General features: G+C 42.2%; 1 protein-coding gene across 13 annotated transcripts in view; it reads left to right on the top strand.

Moving 5' to 3' along the window:
• The window catches only part of ITPR1 (inositol 1,4,5-trisphosphate receptor type 1), a 377,196-nt gene that overhangs the window by 308,729 nt on the left and 51,941 nt on the right, over positions 1–16,526 (top strand). For all 13 annotated transcript variants that reach the window (XR_014788558.1, XM_084840316.1, XM_084840314.1 and 10 more), the window contains 6 exons: positions 1,658–1,850; positions 3,592–3,714; positions 5,709–5,884; positions 6,137–6,301; positions 9,986–10,181; positions 11,789–11,893. Coding sequence is in view for 12 of the 13 variants with exons in the window: in XM_084840316.1 (XP_084696442.1) it covers positions 1,658–1,850; positions 3,592–3,714; positions 5,709–5,884; positions 6,137–6,301; positions 9,986–10,181; positions 11,789–11,893 (958 nt within the window). In the remaining variant the exon portion in view is untranslated. The remainder of the gene's footprint in view (positions 1–1,657; positions 1,851–3,591; positions 3,715–5,708; positions 5,885–6,136; positions 6,302–9,985; positions 10,182–11,788; positions 11,894–16,526) is intronic.

The raw sequence follows: 16,526 nt of genomic DNA, 5'->3' as shown, positions 1-16,526 counted from the left end.
TCCTGCATTTATAGGCCAGGCCATTCTAGTATGAAGGTTTTTTTGTAAATAAAAACAGTTGAAAACATAATTCTGCAGGAATATATATTTAGGTTAAACTTGAAAGAAATTTTAGTAGCTATAGGAATGGAATAATAGACAAGATAGGCTGTGGAATTAGCTAATTTAGAGTGTTTTTTTTCCCCCAGTAGCAAGTTGGACAGACATCTTTTTTGTCATGCTTTAAGTATAAAATGTCCAGTCCGAGGGAAGGGGCTTGGACTAAATGACCACTACGTCTTTATATGACCAGCACAAGATATTGGGCTGCCCCACAGGATCCTGAAAGTTCCCTTTGGATGGGGGCTTTGCATGATCTAAAAGTTGCCACTCAGAAACATTGCAAGGCATCTTGGGGCTCCTGGTTAATACATACATTCCTTGCTGGCCCAGGCAGATGCTGACTCTGAATGCTATGATTCTATGAAGAGTTCTTTAAATTAGCCATTTGGAGGAATTGGCATGTTTAAAATCAGACATTGTTTTCTTCCAGTTACTTTCATTAATGATAAAATCTTTTTAAAAGTAGGAACAAGTGAATTTATATGGGAATTCCCCATGTAGATAGCACAGTATGGATGTACTGAGTCAAAAGTAACTAGTACATCTGGGATATTGTAGCAAATAGACTGCTGTCTAATATCTTCAAAACTGGCAATCTCCTTTCCTGATTCAAATTTTTATTAGGGGTATGTAAATTGGAGGATGTAAATACTTTCCTAAATCAAAGATAGTTTACATTTCAATACTGATAGCTGTGGTGGGTTTTAAGGAACTGGAACAAATCATGTTAACATGAGCTACACAACTCTCATTAGTTGGATGACTGATGAATGAGTTGTGTAGTTCATGTTAACATGGTTTATTCCAGTTTCCTAAAAATTTTCATATTGTTATTCATTCCCCACTTCCTGAAGCAATTAGAAGTTCCAGGGGAAGTTTTGTTTGATTTAGTTTCCTATAGATGAGAGAGCAGTGGACACTGTGTCTTTGTAGTATTGGCTTTATTTACAAATATACTAGACCCTAAGTGTAGACTAATAGGTACTCCTAGGAAGCAACAGAGCTGCTACACTGCATTAGATCCTCAGCGAGAGACCTTGCAGTCCAAGTTGCTTCATCTTCAGCCAGTTTACTGTTTAATCTGTTCTGTCTTTCTCCAAATTCCAAACTCAAAACTGCTTTTTATGCGGTCTTAAACTTTTCCAAGCTCTGATGGGTATCTCATTCAAAAACACACAGAAAGAGATCCCCAACTATCTGGACACCAACTTATAATTATTTGCTCCCATCAGTGAAGTATTAGTTGACCAAGCTGGATTGTTGACCGCTAATCTAGCAAAGCAATAGCTGGTCAGCAGCCATAACAGTATATATTTGTATAAAACCTTTGATAAGGAAATAGGCTAGATTTTCCCATCACTTACAGACCTGAAATGTTACTGAAACATAGTGGAGAAGCATAAAGCAAATAGTGTTACACTACTGGATATTACCAAGCATTTCAGAGGATACCACCAGGAGATCCAGATAAGTGGGTTTTTGCATAGTAGCAAATGATGCAGTCTCGTTTTAAATGGCCCCCATGCAAACTAACCCTTAATCCTCTCTTATATAGATTGTTAGATCAGATCGTACTATGGAGCAAATAGTCTTCCCTGTGCCCAGTATATGTGAGTTCCTCACCAAGGAATCAAAACTACGGATCTACTATACCACTGAGAGGGATGAACAAGGCAGTAAGATAAATGACTTCTTTATGAGATCAGAAGACCTTTTCAGTGAAATGAACTGGCAGAAGAAACTAAGAGGTATGCTAGTTTGCTGCAAAAGGCCGTTTTTCAAGAGAGCAGTTCCAGAAATTAGGGACTGCCAAGTTCTTCTACAGATAAAAGACAAAAAACTTCAGCCTCCAAGGCATTTTATTTGATTATTTTCATGCAAGGTTTACAACACCACATAATTTTGCTTATAATAACTTACATATCCAGAAAGACTTGGCTTAAACATTGGTTGTGCCTATTGCCATCTGTTTCCACATTACATTTCCCAATTAATACTTTGAAAATATACACAGGGAAGCAGCCAGAAAATTATGCAGATGGACAGCTTTGTAAAGGGAAGGTCAGACCTCAATCTGAGAGGCACAAGTTAGTCCCAGGATCCATATCAGATGTGTTATCTAAGGAGCAAACTAGATACCTGAGTTTAGGATCTCCTGTGGGATTTTGTTATGTTTTACTTTAAAGGCAGCTGGATTGGGGTGCTAATTTGACTGGGGGGAAGAACAACAAATAGTCTTGTGGCACCTTAGCAACTATCAGTTTTATTATGACTAGAGTCTACAGTCCACTTTATCAGAGGCTTGAAGTATTATCCTAAGCACTGGGAAAAGGTGTGTGTTTTATTTTAACCCTTATCAAGGGTCTTATCATGGTTCTGGTGAGCCACCATAAATAGCTAGTGGACTGCTTTAGGCTTGATGGGTCAGAAATTGTGCAGGCCTCCTTTAATATTGGTCTTATGTGGGATGTTACTGGGATACCCACATCTGCTTGGCACAATGGTCCATTTTTTGCTTTGTTGCCTTCACAGTTTGAGGCTTTGGCATTCTCTAATGCTTTATTATAGTGTAAGAAATTTTACACTGAGCAACTTTATGTAGAGTTTAGCAATGTAATGACTGACGGCCAAACTAGGTGTAATGTTAACCACAGGACTGGCTCTTGCAGCTTGGTTTTCATTCACTGAATAGCAGAGGTGGGGGCAGAATGATCCAGATCAGGACAGTAGCATGGAAGAGACGGAGTTAATCCTTCGATCCTGCCATAGTCCCAGTCAGGACTGCAACCTCACCCCTGGCAGCAGCTTTTTTTTTTTAGCACCAATGGCAGCTTTCCTCCTGGGGCAAACAGCAGCTGTGGAGTAGGATAGGGTATCCAGATTGGGACCAGAGCAGGGGCAAAAGATTAAATCCTCATCTCTCCTCCCACCCCACCCATGCTGTGCTACCATTCTGGTCAAGGGGCTGCAGCTGTGATTTAGTAAACAAAACTGAAACATACAAGGGGCCATGACTGTCACATGTTTAATGAAACATCTCGCTTTGCTCTGCATTTCCACTTCAGAGATATAAGACTGAAAATGACCATTTGAACAAGGCAGTCCCAGAAGGTCAGACAGTACAAAGAGTCATGGAATGCAGCCAGCACATTCCGATCTTTTGTGTTTTTTAATATATAACTGACGTTTGCTCACATGGTGCTTGTAAAAGTAGGTGTTATATATATAAAAAAACTAGTTTCTGTTTAATACAGCCCTTGATCTGAAAAGGCTTTTCAAGGAATCAAATGCCCTAAACATATGGACTTTGCAAACAACAATAAAAAAATACCTGACTTTAAATCAGGTAGTAAAGATTACTGAAGTTAGTAATGTGTGATTCTAGGAACTGTTGGCAATACATTGGTCTCTAGGGATTCCCCCCCACCCCTTCTTAAAAGTATCTGATATCTTTGAATCTCTTAAACACATTTATTTTTTTAATTGCAGCTCAACATATATTGTACTGGTGCTCCCGCAACATGTCCTTCTGGAGCAGCATTTCATTTAACCTTGCAGTCCTTATGAATCTATTGGTTGCATTTTTCTATCCATTTAAAGGAATCAAAGGAGGTACTAGTATTTCAAAGTTATAAAATTTAAAAACTAAAGCACCAGTGGGGAGGGCTCCGTGAAGCATCTTCACCTTGGTGAATGTTTAATGGTTGTATTTTTTAAGTACTCTCCACTTTCCCAAGTGGTGAGAAGTCTAAGGGCAGTGCTAATGGTTTCATTCCTTTTGGTTGTCAGAGCACTGGAGACATACGGTGTCTTTGCAATATCAGTTTTATTTACAAACATGCAAGCAGAGAATAATGAATGCAAATATCCTACACCAGGCAGCATGATAACTGAATATTCCTCAGATTCTAAAGCAACTGTGTGCAACCCCAGAGCCTGCCAGACTGAATCCAGTCTAACTAAAATCACAGCTTTCTGCTTCTAAGTCCAAATACAAATTGATTCTCATATTTTTCTTTGTCCCTTCTCCAAACTCTGATGGATGTCATATTCCAAAGGCAGGGGAGAATGATTTCTAGCCATTAAACATGAACACTCTTTTGTCAAATTACTGAATACCCATTAATTTGTCAGGCCAAATGATGTTGATAAGCCCATTTATGCTAATCAGGACAGCCAAACTCATAACGGTATAGAGTTTCCTCCAAAGGAGCTGTCTTGCATGACTGGATGAAGCTGAATATATGCACCAATAAATGACAATTATCACATACTCTTGAGGCAGCATTTGCTGTCCGTGACTTTTCAGAAACATCAGTGATAGGCCCATCTTTGGACTGTTACAGGGTGTAACTAAGGGTGTATTTGCACGGTACTGTCGTTAAAATAGGGATGGATGGCTCAGTCTGTTTCTGGTCCATCCTGTTTCTGCATTAACCTGATTTTTTTTAAATGCACAAAAAACTGCCTTTAAATACATATTTTAATACATAGTCTGAAATTTATTTTTTATACATTTCTAAATATGTTTTGTCTCAAAATATGCATTTTAAATTGCATTTTGATAAGTTTTTTGAGCCAAGAACTGAATTGTAACATTTGGAGAAGTTTGAAATCAAATGGATAGCTTTGTTATTTCAGGAGGTACAGATCAGGTCAGTTCATTTTGGAATTTGCAAAGATCAAATCCTACAGCATCCCTTCTTTAAAATGGTTAAGTAGTCATTGCCTCGCCTCAGGGAACCCTGGGACTGTAGCTATATAAAGCAGATCTCAGACTATAACAGATTTCTCAGCACTTCACACATCTATAATTCCCAGGATTGCTTGGAGAAAGCCATAACAATTAAACTGACATAGAACTGATGAGGGTGCACCCTGCTTTCAAAACAATCAGAACTCTGTGGAACAACAACAACAAAATAATAGTTTCTCTTCAGCTTCATTTGATTGGTATGTTCAATTGGACCCCAGTGAGGCTAGGTTTTTACGATTCTTTAATGAAAGGGTATTTTTACCAGTGCTTCCTAAAGTTGCATAACCAGGGGCTCTTGTGGTATGTTCTCTAAAATAGGAGAAGGAGCAACAGGAGTGCACAAGTAATAATTCTATTTATGTGAATGACCCTAAGTGTTTGTGCCAATAACATTTTTATTAATTAAAGTGTATTTAAGGAGCTGTCCTCAGCCCTTTATCAGTCTGAAAATCACAGTGTCTAGACAGGCAAGTTAGTAAGCAAAACCGAATGATGGTATCAGAAAATGGCATGTACATAGGCAATCTTGAAAGTGTTTCCTCAAGTAGGTGGAGAAAGCATTTCTCCCACCTGGGACAGCTCAGTTTTTATTTTATTTTAAAAAACCTTGGTTTTAGTTGGACTGGGGGGAGGGGAGAAGACTAGCATGTATTTCCTGGAATCTGCCGGACAGCTTATTTATATCTGGTTTTGCTTCTGATTTGTAGTTTGTATAGGTTGTTTGTAGGTATATTTTTAAACATGGTATTTTGTATTGTTAGCAGCCCTAAGGGCTCTGTGGAGCCATTTGAGCACAGGATACATTTTAAAATAAATAATGAACTGTTTTTGTGTGTTTTCCCCTCCTCAGGTACGCTGGAGCCCCACTTGTCAGGCTTACTCTGGACAGCCATGCTGATATCACTTGCTATTGTTATTGCCTTACCTAAACCCCATGGCATTAGAGCTTTAATAGCTTCCACAATATTACGATTAATATTTTCAGTAGGCTTACAGCCAACATTATTTCTTCTAGGGGCTTTCAATGTAAGTATCAAATAAGGTTTTCTGACATTTTGTTGTCTTCTATCATAAAAAGAAAACTATGTGCTTAAGTATTAGTAATTAAATATTCTGCCCAAAGGTATTCAGTGTGAGTTGAAAAGATACTCCAACAAGGAGTTTTCCAACTGGATGTTGAAACTGGTATATTGTATTAGTACATTTTCTGAAATACCCTTGCCATTCTTAATTGAGAATTCAGTTGTACATTCATTCTCTCTGTCCTTCGCTTCACAGGTTTGTAACAAAATAATATTTCTGATGAGTTTTGTTGGTAACTGTGGAACATTCACTAGAGGATACAAAGCCATGATCATGGATGTGGAATTCCTTTATCATCTACTGTACCTTCTTATTTGTGCAATGGGGCTCTTTGTTCATGAATTTTTCTACAGTTTGCTGGTAAGTGTTTAATCCTGACATCTTAAAATTCAACTGTGCATGGTAATTGTGGATATTAGTAACCTTGTATGATGTTAAATGCATTTAAGCTGCAGAATGACTTGCAGAGGAATAATGGTCTGCAGGGATGCAGGCCATGGCATTTATATGTTTTAAATATGTTGCAGGACACTTTGACTTGAAGTAATTGCCCACTCTGGCTAGGATCCAAAGAACTGTTCAGCTAGTTCTGCAAACCTAACAGGCTGTGGTCATGTGCTTCTTGAATAACAGTACCCCTACCCCCACCCTGCACAGTCCATGCCATCTGATAAATCACTTTTAAAATGAAGGGAACTTCCTAAACCAGTTTGCGATATGGCAGTATGTTTTACCATTCAAATGAAAAAAGTAAACAGGCCCACTGGGCATACCAAAGTGCTCTTTAGATCCCAGTCTCTATTTGGAATGGCTGCTTTTCAGAAGCACAGCTGCCTCTATTTTCTTGAGGGAGGGAGGAATGCAGCCCAATCCCAGAGAAAGTTGAAATCAATGGGACATGTTAGTCACATCAAACTTAAAAGGTAAAACTACACATTATAAAGAAAATGCCAGTACTGGGTGAACTACTCTCAGCATGGTTCAGAAACAATTCAGTAGTTGGTGAGTGCTTTTTTTGCACGTTTTTAAAGAGTTTTCTCTTGAGTTGCAATATTAGTGCATGCATGCTAATGATGCCATGCCTTATCGTATATCTCAGGGGTGGGCAAATGTGGGAGGTCTAGGGGCTATTTTCTCTCCCTGGACCTCCCCACTATGGGCTGCATCCCTCGCACACACAATTTTTTTTAATGGTGTCTGCAGCAGCTATAGAGCACTAAAAGAGTCAAAATTAACTAAAAACAAGGTAATTTTGACCCTTTGAGTGCTTTGTAGCCGCTACAGACACAATTTAAAACAAAAAACTGTTTAACTGAACTTAGGGGCAGTGGGGGCTGCATGTGGACCATGAGCCGCGTATTGCCCACCCCTGATATATCTACTGGGAATTTTGCTTCTCAACATCAGCTATGGCAGAGAGCTGCTTGGAAATTCAGCCGCCCCTCCCCCTTCCAAAAAATCACATACAAGAACAAGAGAAAGTTTTAGATTAGGTCATGCTGGAGATCATTTAAATAACAACCATATAAAACATTCTCCCCATCATTGGAAGAATTACCAAACAGAAAAGATATTCTCCAGACAAAAGGTCACTTGTTCGTGTGATCTGGTCATGTGCTTCCCAGCAATTGGCAAAAGAGGAAGGGGTTTAACATGAAAGAACTCTTGTTCATGTGGCTTCAAAGCAGCTAGCTTTGGAGGACCTTAGTCTGCATGTACAGAATCTCATTTTTATTCTGAGCCAGAGAAGAACTTATGGAACAAATGCCACTCGATCTTAATACAGCCAATCATTATGAGTTGGCAAATTCATATTATGTGTCAGGGTGGACACTGAGCCCATAGAATCCCAGAGTAGTTCTGATTCTGAGGAAGAGGAGTTGCTCCTGGGAGAGGAGCGTGCTCCTCTTTCCCAGGGCCAACAGCTGACAGAGATTCCTCCCACCAGCATTCCTAGCTTAGACAGCAGTCCTGGGAGTGACAGAGCGTGGAAAGCAGACTTGATGGACGTGCGACGCCGACGCAGAGAGCTGCGCCAAATGGAGGGCGCGGAAAGGAGCGTAGTGCCCGGTTGGCACGCAAACAACGGCTGTGCCCAGAGGATCCAAGGGAAAAGGGGAGGGACTCTCCCTAGCCCTTAAGTTCAGGGGTCTGCCTGTGATTCCCTTTCAAATGGGGACCAACTGTTCCAGCTTAGGGCATAGGTGCTCTGCTGCTCATATCTAGTTGCTAACCGTAGAGTTGTTAAGTTGTAAAAGAGGAATAAAGCTTTGAAAAGAATCCCTTTGTCTGTGTCTGGACTTGGCTACTGGATTAGACTGAGAGAGGCCTCCAAGGAGCCCTTGACATTATGAATGTCAGTGACATCACTAGAAAACACTGGGTTCCCATGCGAGGATGACACTTGCATAGGAATATCTACAGTTCGGCTTGGCAAATGCCCATCCCACAGGCCGCTCTTAATATTTTTTTCCCATATGTACTCCAAAATCAGAAGTGCACCCAGCTGATAGGAAAATGGCTTGGAAGGGGTATGCATGTGACAGTGGAGAATTGGTGGGCATGAAGGTGGAGGTAGGGATGCTAACCCCAGTTTCCCCTTACAAATGTCCCTAGGGTTGTCCTGAAATGTCCTCTTCCCACCCCCTTTTCACTTCCCTACTCACAAGATGCAAATATGAAGGGTGTTTCAGTGATTTTTCTGAGGGGGATGATGAAGGGAGCAAAGTAGGGGGTTTACTGTGAAAGTAGTTCTCCTGGTGGTTGGCAGCCTTCACTTTACCCCTACAATGGCCATGTGAATGATGGCACGTCATCGCATAGTGTCATTCCAAGGGGAATTGTGGGTAAAAAAAAGGCAGATATCAAAAAACCAAAATCCCCCTTGGAATGACATATTGTCACTCATTCCTAGGCACTATGAGGGGAAAACCATGGCAGCCATTAGTTGCCAGGACTGCCGCCACCACCTCTGCAAACTGGCAGTGGCAAGAAACAAAGAGCATGCATGAGCGAGTGAAGCTTTTTCACCCCAAACTTCTTTCTCTCTCATTCAAGTGAATGTTTGTTCATTTAGAATGTTCAGATCAACCCTAATAATGTCTCCTCTACTTGTCCAATAATGTTATCTCACCAAACAGAGTTTTTGGAACATGCTGTTCCCAAAGCAATGAGTAGCTCCATCCAAAACCCAAATCATTTCAATGGGACTTAAGTGGGACTAACTTTCTTTGGTTCGGGGCAACTGTCTCCTGAAACTCGTTCAGTCACAGAGACCACAAAGTTTCCATTAGGCCACTCTGTGGCTTTTCATTGATGCACTAAGTATTCATATGGGGATTTCCATGTCAAATTTCAAGCTGCAGTTACATTGCAGTTCAGCTGTATGTCACATTATAAGTGCGGAGCAAACAAGGGTATGCTCCAGATCCATGCTTATAGAACTAGGTGATCCCTGTGCTGTGGTTTTTGATTTGCCATACCGTGGCAGTGTTGTTCTGTAATTTCTGAACTAGAAATCACACTGTGCTGGTAGGCCTGTGGGCCCAAGGACAAGCAAACTAACTATGTATATAACTTTTGAGCTGATTTTGAAAGAAAAGGTCTGGTCCCTAATATACTCCCTTTATTGTGGCTTTTCATTTACTTCATTTAATAATGTTGCTGTTTTTATTTGTTTTGGGGGGGTTTGGTAGCAATCTCAGAAAGTGATTGTTTAACTGTTTATTCTGGTTTTATGCTGGTTGTATTGTTTACTGTGCTTTTAATGTTTTATATATTTTGTATTGTTTTATTGTGTGCTGTTTGATTTTAATTTTGTGAACCGCCCAGAGAGCTTTGGCTATTGGGTGGTATAGAAATTAAATAAAACAAACAAACAAATAAATAAATAAATAACTGTCCGCAAAAAATAATTATCAGGATTTCTAAAAGCATATACCTCCAGAATATTTAATTGCTCATATAGACACCCAGGTATAGTAGGGCTCTATCTGTTTTTAATTGATAATAAATCTGAAACATTTTGAACTGTCCTTTTTCCAGCTTTTTGACTTGGTGTACAGAGAGGAGACCTTGCTGAATGTCATTAAAAGTGTCACTCGCAATGGACGTTCCATCATCCTGACTGCTGTGCTTGCTCTTATCTTGGTTTACCTATTCTCGATAGTGGGCTACCTGTTCTTCAAAGATGACTTTATCTTAGAAGTAGATAAGCTACCTAATGAGACATTATTGCCAGGTTGGTGTTAGGCTTTTCTCCCCCCCCCCCCCCAAGAGTGTGCTACCTATGTAAATGCATCAGATGTTTTATCCTGTGAGTGTTAAACTCCCTCCCCAGTGGATTGCCATCTAAGATCAGATTCCCTTTGAGAACATTCTGCTATAAATGGAGGTCTTGTTGGTTTGAAAGCAAAAATAATTTGGCTGCTAAGCAAATTTGACTGCATCCAGTTCTCCTTGTTAGAAGTTCTTTTGCTCTGTGCTGCATATTAGTATGGATTCTCTAGTACAGTAAAACCAAAACTATATGTGTGAGCCCCAAAATAGCCCATAGTGATCTTGTTCTGCACCAAATATATTCAAATTATGTGATCTGGATAAACTTGTTCAAAACTTTAATCACATATCTGTCATATTTGTCTGCAAGTTCCACATTTTTTTTTAAAGGAAACATTTTGGGAAGATCTAGCATAGTTAATTAAAAGATTATGGAGATGCAAATAGATGGGAATGGCGGGGGGAAGGACAAAAACCTATACAAGCAGCAAAATCCTACTCCTGATCAATGGTAATTTTGTTTAACCCCGTTTGGGCATCTGAGATGTCTCTAAAAGCTTTCCACATGCTTTTCATACAGCCATAAGGATGAGAAACTTACATGGCCAAGTAGAAATTTTAACCCTCATGCAGCAATCTTGTGAACATACAGAACATGCACAAATTTGACTGGACCCACTGCCATGAAGGGACTAATCTGTGTCCATATATAGATTGTCACAAGAGATGATAGCATATGCATGCCATTTGTTGCATTGGGATGCTAGGATTGGCTACATTGTCTCATGTGTATATCACATGTGCATGCAGCAAAACACACACAGCACGATCCTATACATGAATTCAATGGGGCTTACTCCCATGTAAGTGGGTATATGATTTCTAACTACCAAAGCTATTTCCTGCATAACTGCTTTCCTTTTAGGAATGTTGTCATGATAATTTTTAAGCTGTCTTTAGGTGAGGATGCCCAGTTCTGACCGTCATTTTTATCAATTAGAAATTTCAAGACAATTCTGTGGCTTGTTAAATTTTTCACTTGAATGAGATATAAAATGTAAATTTCTCCATGCCATGTCAGACCTTGCAACACACATTCAAATGAAAGATCACCTCTCCTCCCCCCGCCTACCTTTTGTTTCAGGGTGCTTCCTGGATGCAAAACACAAGTACCACCAAGCTTTTTTGGGATCACAACATATTCAAAGAATGGCAGTTGTTCATAGACTTTAAACAATCACACCACTTTGAATCAAGTAAACAGGAACAGTGTCATTTTTGCTTTTGGTGTGCTGTAAATTATCAAGGGTTTTGAATGTTAAACCTAATGAAGTTGAAGAATGGTGGCACAACTTGAATGCATTTTACTTCACATAAGATAACTTTTAGATATTTTCATGTGTTGTGTGCCAATTTGGGAGCTTTTATGGCTGAACTGGGAAATAATACATCTTTAAAATTTACAACTACTGTAATAAAATAATTGGAGCAATGCATGCTAACAGATGTGTGAGAACTCTAGTATCATTTTAAGCTACATTACTGATATCTTTATTTTCTAACTTGTAGATCAGCACACTGAAACTGGTGAGGCAATGACCAGTGAGTTCCTGTATTCTAATGTATGCAGAATAGGGAATGGTGAAAACTGTTCTTCTGTTGTTCCTTCCACAGGTAGGTGTCCTGCATCATTTGGTTTTGCATGTGGTAGTTTTGAATTGCAGTTCTCATCATTTTATTTCTGACATGATGCAGAACTTACCCACCCTGGCTTCCTTTACATGCCAATCCTTCCAGATGCTATAATGGCACTATATATTTGGGATGGAACACAACAACAGCTAGGGATGTCAGAGAATTCCACCATGGATCTCGGTGAGGTTGAATGCCAGTGCATTCGGCCCCCTGAAATCCGTGGCAGAACAAAGCCCCCCCACCCCGCGAAATGGGCCCGGAATGGAACACCTACCTACTGCCGTCCACTTACGTAGCTTACTTACGTAGCCTATCACGGCTCAACTAAGGGAACGCAAATGGCGGCAGCTACGGCGGCCACCATTTGCGTTCCCTTTTTTTTTTGCTGTTTTAGCCTACGTAAATATTTACGTAGGTTAAAACGGCAAAAAAAAGGGAACGCAAATGGCGGCCGCCGTAGCCGCCACCATTTGTGTTTGCTGTTGTTGTTTTTTTTTGCTGTGCTAGGCTACGTAAATATTTACGTAGCCTATCATGGCAAAATGCAGGGACGCAAATGGTGGTGGCTATGGCCACCGCCATTTGTGTCCCTGCAGGCTGCCCAGCAGCCAGATGTCCGGCTGCGGGCGGCCGTGGCCGGCGGCTCTGTGGAATCTCTGCGGAGCGGAGCCAAACGGAGAGAATTTCGGGGGGAGGAACGGAGCACCTCCCCCCCCACCGTGAATGTCACCCTTCTAAAAGGTAAGTGACTTTTGTACATCCCTACATAAAGCTTACACCAACTGGTGCTTCCAAAAAGTGGAAGTGTACAAGCCACTCCCACCCAATCTTTCTCTGGATCCAGACACCGGATGCTGCTTCAACCTACTTCCCACCGCTATCCCTGCACAGCCCATGGAATCTCTTCCTATCAGCCATTGTAGTAAAAAGGAATCTCTGTGTTCAAATACAGTGTGACTTTGAATTCCAGAGCTGGGAGCAAACAGCAAGGATCTGCTGCTGCCTATGTGCCCTTTTTAAGAGCCTCCAGAAGTATCTGTCTAGCTGGTTCCTGTTGGAAACACCATCCTGGTCCAGCTGGATCAGGGATTATTTATGTTCTTATGCAATAACCAAACAGGTCTTTTTATCTTCTTATACAGGAACCAAACTCAGTTACTGCTACTGTGCCCCACATGTACTTTAAAATGCTTCTCTCCCTGCAGAATAATTTGCCTTCCAGAATCCCCTCCCCCTGCCCCGCAAACCCCATTTCTCCTTCCAGTAACATTAATTTCTACCAAGAGTGGCTAATTGCTCAATCATTGTTCATTATGGCAATGATGCCTTTTGAGCTTTTGACTTTTGAGCTTTTTTATTAATTCTGATGTTTAATATTGTATTGTTTTTATCTTGTGAGCTGACTTGAGAGGGTTTTGTACACTAAAAGGCAACCAAAATATTTTAAATAAAATAGTACCATTATTTTTCTTCATTGCTTGCAAATTTCTTTTGTTGCTGGAATTAATAGTATTGCTGTCAGGCCCAGATGGAATGTTGACAACTTTTGAAGTCCAAATATGGCAAAGGTCAGTGAGACCTATAAGCCTATCTTAGTTCATTTACTTGAGCATTCCTTAAGGCAAATTAAGAAACAGAATGATTCATCCCAGCGGGGAATCTGTTCACAACAACAGAATGAAAAGCATGTTGGAATATTATCCATGGATTACAGATGGCTACTGTTTAATGCTGTGTCAGTAAATGGAAAGACAATGGCCATCCAAGATTTAATCCTGGATGCACAAGATAGCCTGGTGTGTACTACTGAGATGTGGCAGGTAGGGTTAATTTATCCCATCTATGGGCTGTATCCAATTTTGCCCATTCATTTAAGGGTCTTTGATGAGCGAAGGTTTCTGTACATGGAAGTGGGACAGGATGTAATTTTCACTGATTCCCCCTCCCCCCTGCAGCCCCCTGAACCCTCATGCTGCTCCACAACCCTGTGCAGCAGTGGGAGGGGGGTTTCCCTCTCCCTTCCATTCATTTAAGTCTTCATCTGGATCAAAGAGCCTTATGAACAGAAGAACAGCACTGGATACAATCCATCATCCTTCTGGGTTCTCAGTTCATTAGCAGTTTAAACATGACGAGAAGAGAGGAGAGGCCACTGTGGTCTATCATTAATTAATCTCCTCCATTAGTTATCTTGTCAATCTCGTAATTTTGAATGTGCACACCTGGGGGGGATCTTCATGACAATGGAATGAGAAGCGTGTTGGAGTATTATCCGGATTTTCATGGAATTAGTTTTGGTCCATCAGGGACACCCAAAGCAAGATAAGCCGAGTGTACCGTACCTTTAAAATCTAGTTTTCAGGGGTCACATAGTGCTTGAAAGGAACATACTTCCAGGTGGGGTGAGAGGAGTAGAACTGAACATCATCAAACTGGCAGGGGCTGTTCACACAATGAGAGAGGCTTGTTTCCTGGCCCATGACCAAGCTCCGCCCTGCTATTGCATTATTATGAATGGAAAGCAACTAATAGATTTTCTATGAAACCATCCGCCCACCCCAATTTCACCACTTTTCAGCAATCTGCCGCAGAGTTATTACTTTCTGCCCTGTTCCCCACTGTGCACTCTTTTGCCATGAGAAGCCAAAATCCCCTGTTCTCGAGTGCTGCATCTGAAGGCTCCCACTGAAAGCAGGCCTCCCCCCAATTTCGCCCCATTCCAGCAAACTGTTGCAGAGTTATTGCTTCCACTGCTACCCCTTTCTCCTTCTCTGGACACTTTCTCCCCGCTTGCAATGACAGGCTCCCAATAGGGATGGCGGAGAATTTCTCCCCGAAACTTCGGGGGGCCGAGCGCCAACGTGTTCGGCCCCCTGAACAAGTTTCGGGGAGAAATTCTCCGCACCCCCCCCGCACCCCCCCCCGGGACGAGACTTACCTTTGGCAAATGTCCCTCCCAGCGGCGGGTCCGGCCGGCGGTTCGGCGGGTGTTCGTCCTGGGTGGGGGCGGCAGCCGATCTTTCGACCGGCTGCCGCCGCCGCCATTGCAATAAAAGGAAAAAAAAACGCCCCCGTGATAGGCTACGTGATGATTAACGTAGCCTATCACTGTTAGATTTGCAAAGTCAGCCATGATAGGCTATGTCAATCGTCACGTAGCCTATCATGGGTGACTTAAAAAAAAAAGCGCATATGGATAATGGCGGCCCCCATAGGGAGCCGCCATTCCCGTTCCTTATTTGGTTGCTGTAGTGTACGTAAAGATTTACGTAGACTACGGCGAAAATAAGGGCAACGCAAATAGCCGTAGTCTATTTATTTAGCGTTATTACGGCGTTATTTTCGCCGTAGTCTACATAAAGATTTACGTAGACTACAGCGACCAAATAAGGAACGCGAATGGCGGCTCCCTATGGGGGCCGCCATTAGCGTACGCGCTTTTTTTTTTTTTTTTAAGTCACCTGTGATAGGCTACGTGACGATTGACGTAGCCTATCACGGCTGACTCTGCAGATCTAGCCGTGATAGGCTACGTTAATCGTCACGTAGCCTATCACGGGGGCATTTTTTTTTTTTTAAACTTTCAAGTTCGCGGCCGGGCGAGGCGGGAAGCCTCCTCCCCGGCCTGAATTTCGGCCGGGCGAGGCGGGAAGCCTCCCCCCCGGCCTGAATTTCGGCCGGGCGAGGCGGGAAGCCTCCCCCCCCGGCCTGAACTTCGCGGGGGGAGCAGCGAAGCGCCTCCCCCCCACCGCGAACAAGCTTCGAGGACAGGTAAGTCACTTTCGTCCACCCCTAGCTCCCAAGACCTTGCCAGATCAGAGAAGCAACTTTACATAATATCAAAGAAGCTACTTTACTCAATATTGGAGATGCTATTTAACACAGCAATTGAGAAATGAAGTAATGCAAACATCAGAGAAATGCATCATCATGGAGGCTAATTAATGGCGAAATAGGTGTGTAGGGTAATTCTGAAGGCTGGAAAGGCTCAGTGAGGTCACGGCCAGGTGGAAGACACACCCCTGGGCAGGGCTATCATGCCGAAGTAAATGTGGAGGATAGGGGCACACAGCACCAGAAGCATGGAGAACAAATTAAAGAAATAAAACAGAGTAAAAGTCTCAAAAAATCTGGTTTTTCCACTGGAAATCTCTGGGGTGGCTGCAGATTGGCCACAACGTCATCTGCAGCCAACAACCTTAAAATGCTCCCAATTTGCAGCAAATCCCCCATCACCTTTAACTAGGGGTGTATGAACCCCACCTACCCGAGTCTGCCGGGAGCCCGCGGGGGGGGTATCTGTTTCTCCCCCCTCCCCCCGGAATCCTCTTCGGCTGGCTCTGCTCTATGGCAAGTCCACGGAGCTGCTGGACTGCGGACGCAAATGGTGTCTGGCGTAGCGGATGCCATTTGCGCCCCTGCTCTTTGCCGTGATAGGCTACTTAAATCTTTATGTAGCCTATCGCGCGAGGGAACAAATACGCCATTTGCGTCCCTGTTCCCTCGCGCGATAGCCTACGTAAAAATCTACGTAGCGTATCACGACAAAGAGCAGGGGCGCAAATGGCGTCCACAGTCTGGCAGTGGATGGACCCGGCAGCGACAGGTAGGA

This window comes from Heloderma suspectum, chromosome 2, assembly GCF_057233095.1.
Source record: "Heloderma suspectum isolate Gila_16-S chromosome 2, 16-S_ref, whole genome shotgun sequence".
Lineage (NCBI taxonomy): Eukaryota > Metazoa > Chordata > Lepidosauria > Squamata > Helodermatidae > Heloderma > Heloderma suspectum.
This window is presented reverse-complemented; position numbering and strand designations above follow the sequence as displayed.